This window comes from Gavialis gangeticus, unplaced genomic scaffold (assembly GCF_001723915.1).
Source record: "Gavialis gangeticus isolate Ggan-Ray unplaced genomic scaffold, GavGan_comp1, whole genome shotgun sequence".
Lineage (NCBI taxonomy): Eukaryota > Metazoa > Chordata > Crocodylia > Gavialidae > Gavialis > Gavialis gangeticus.
Genome location: NW_017728994.1, coordinates 60,345,977 through 60,347,861, shown reverse-complemented (window position 1 = coordinate 60,347,861; position 1,885 = coordinate 60,345,977). Strand labels below are relative to the sequence as shown.

The 1,885-nt window shown below is 59.3% G+C and overlaps 1 protein-coding gene across 1 annotated transcript in view; it reads right to left on the bottom strand.

The window, feature by feature from the left end:
* EMX2 (empty spiracles homeobox 2) overlaps window positions 1-1,885 on the bottom strand; it is a 14,126-nt gene that overhangs the window by 6,204 nt on the left and 6,037 nt on the right. Inside the window, exon 2 of the mRNA XM_019502168.1 lies at window positions 1,517-1,720. Coding sequence (XP_019357713.1) covers window positions 1,517-1,720 — 204 coding nt within the window. The remainder of the gene's footprint in view (window positions 1-1,516; window positions 1,721-1,885) is intronic.

The following is a 1,885-nucleotide window of genomic DNA, read 5'->3' as shown; positions in this document are numbered from 1 at the left end:
CCGCAAACCAGCCGCAGCCGTGGGCGCCCGCCCCGCGTTTGTGCCGCGGGACCTTTCCCCGCGTGTCGGGGGTCCCGCACCGGGCCAGGCGCACCCACCGCTCCCTGCGCGTGTGAAAGCGAAAGTGCTTCAAAAACGAAGATTTCGGCGTTTTGTTTTATTTTGTCCTTTGAATAAGCTCCTTTGCAGCCCGGCTGGGGCCTCCCCTTTTCCAAGAGGGGCCAAGGGGGAGAGACGGCATCTTTGCCCGGTTTCCTTGGGAGAAATCCTCCTCCCCAAAACGAAGTGCCCGCAGCACTTCCCGCAGGGGTGCCCGCGAGCGATCCCGCTCAGGCAAAAACCCTCCCAGTGCCGCAGAAAATGCCTCTCTGAATTTGCTCAGAGTCGAATAAATCTGACTTAACCAGAGCCCAGATTACTGGAGTCGTTTAATTACAGATAGTATTGATCCCGAAGTTATCTCGAGAGCTGGCCACACTCCTCGGAGCGGCCAAAGGTAAACACGGGTCCTTTTTCTTTTTCTTTTCTTTTTTTTTTTTAAAGCAGTTTAAACTCCGGTTCTGTCTGAAAGTGCCTGATAAAGGCCCCAGCGAGGGGGGGAAAGGGGAACGGGAGCATTTTAATAAGCTGGTTTAACCCGCTTCGCTGCCTCTTCAGAAGAGAGCGCGGCGGTGCCAGACACACAGCTCCGCCGCATTTTCATATTCTCCTAAAGTCCCCCATTAAAAAGCTGAGCGGGGAACAAGGGGTGAGTTTAATTTGCTTTTAGTTTGCTAATTGAAGGGGAGGACGGTTCATTTCTGCCCGCTGATCTCCCCAAAGCGAGCTCGTTTGTAGGGAACCGGGGGTTTGACATCTGGACAAAAGACCCCAAGCAGCTTCGGAATCAGACGGGACAAAGACCACCTTAAATACAGCTTTGCCACTGGAAATAAGCCTGTGACCGGTCCCTTGTTCCGAGAACCTCATAAAAGTGGCGATCCCTTTGTCTTGTTTTGTTAGCCAGACATTTTAAAACAAAAGCCCCAACCTCTTTATTGCTTCCCCCCGAAAAGAGGGGGGGGGGGGGAAAGGGTTACAACTTAATCCCATCTGTTTACGGAGAACTTTGAACCAGGCTGCGGCTGGGAGTTATTCCCCCCACCCCCCCGTACAGTGCCACATACTGTAGCAGGGACACGTCCCTCAGGCAGGGAGGAGGAAAAATATGTAAGCCAAACCCTACACCCACAGCAAGGAGAAGGAGACATGCAGCTCCGGAGAAGCCCAGCGCAGAAACCCTCGCGCTAAATATAATCCATCCGGGGCCGAGCAGACACACGCGCAACACGCGCCGGCACCAGACTAACCCGCAACAGCCCGGGCAGCCCCAGCCCGAGCCGCTGCGGGGACAATCCTCACGCAGCTCAGCCCCACCGCGCCCCAGGAGCCTCCTGCTTCAGGCCAGGCCTCCCCGGGGGCGGCGGGGCGAACCGACGGGCGCTGCAGGCCGCCTGGCCCCGACGTCTCCTCTCACCTGAGTTTCCGTGAGGCTGAGGCTGTGCGCCAGCTGCTTCCTCTCCGCTCCCACCACATAATGGTTCTTCTCGAAGGCATGTTCCAGCCGCAGGAGCTGGGACGGCGAGAAGGCGGTGCGGATGCGCTTGGGCTTCCTGGCCAGGGCGTTGTGCAAGAGGAAGCTCTCCGGGCTCGTCTCGTTCCCTGGCCGACGGGGCAAGAGCACACATTAGCCCCGCGCTGCTCTGCCGCGGGGCAGGGGACCCCCTTGCTCGCTGCCCTCATTGCAAGGCCCGGGGAGGGCCGAGGGATGAAAGCCGCGCGGGGAAGCCAGGGCCCGGGCGCTCCGCCGCGCTCGGGGCCCCGCGAGAGGCCGCCCGGCCCGGCC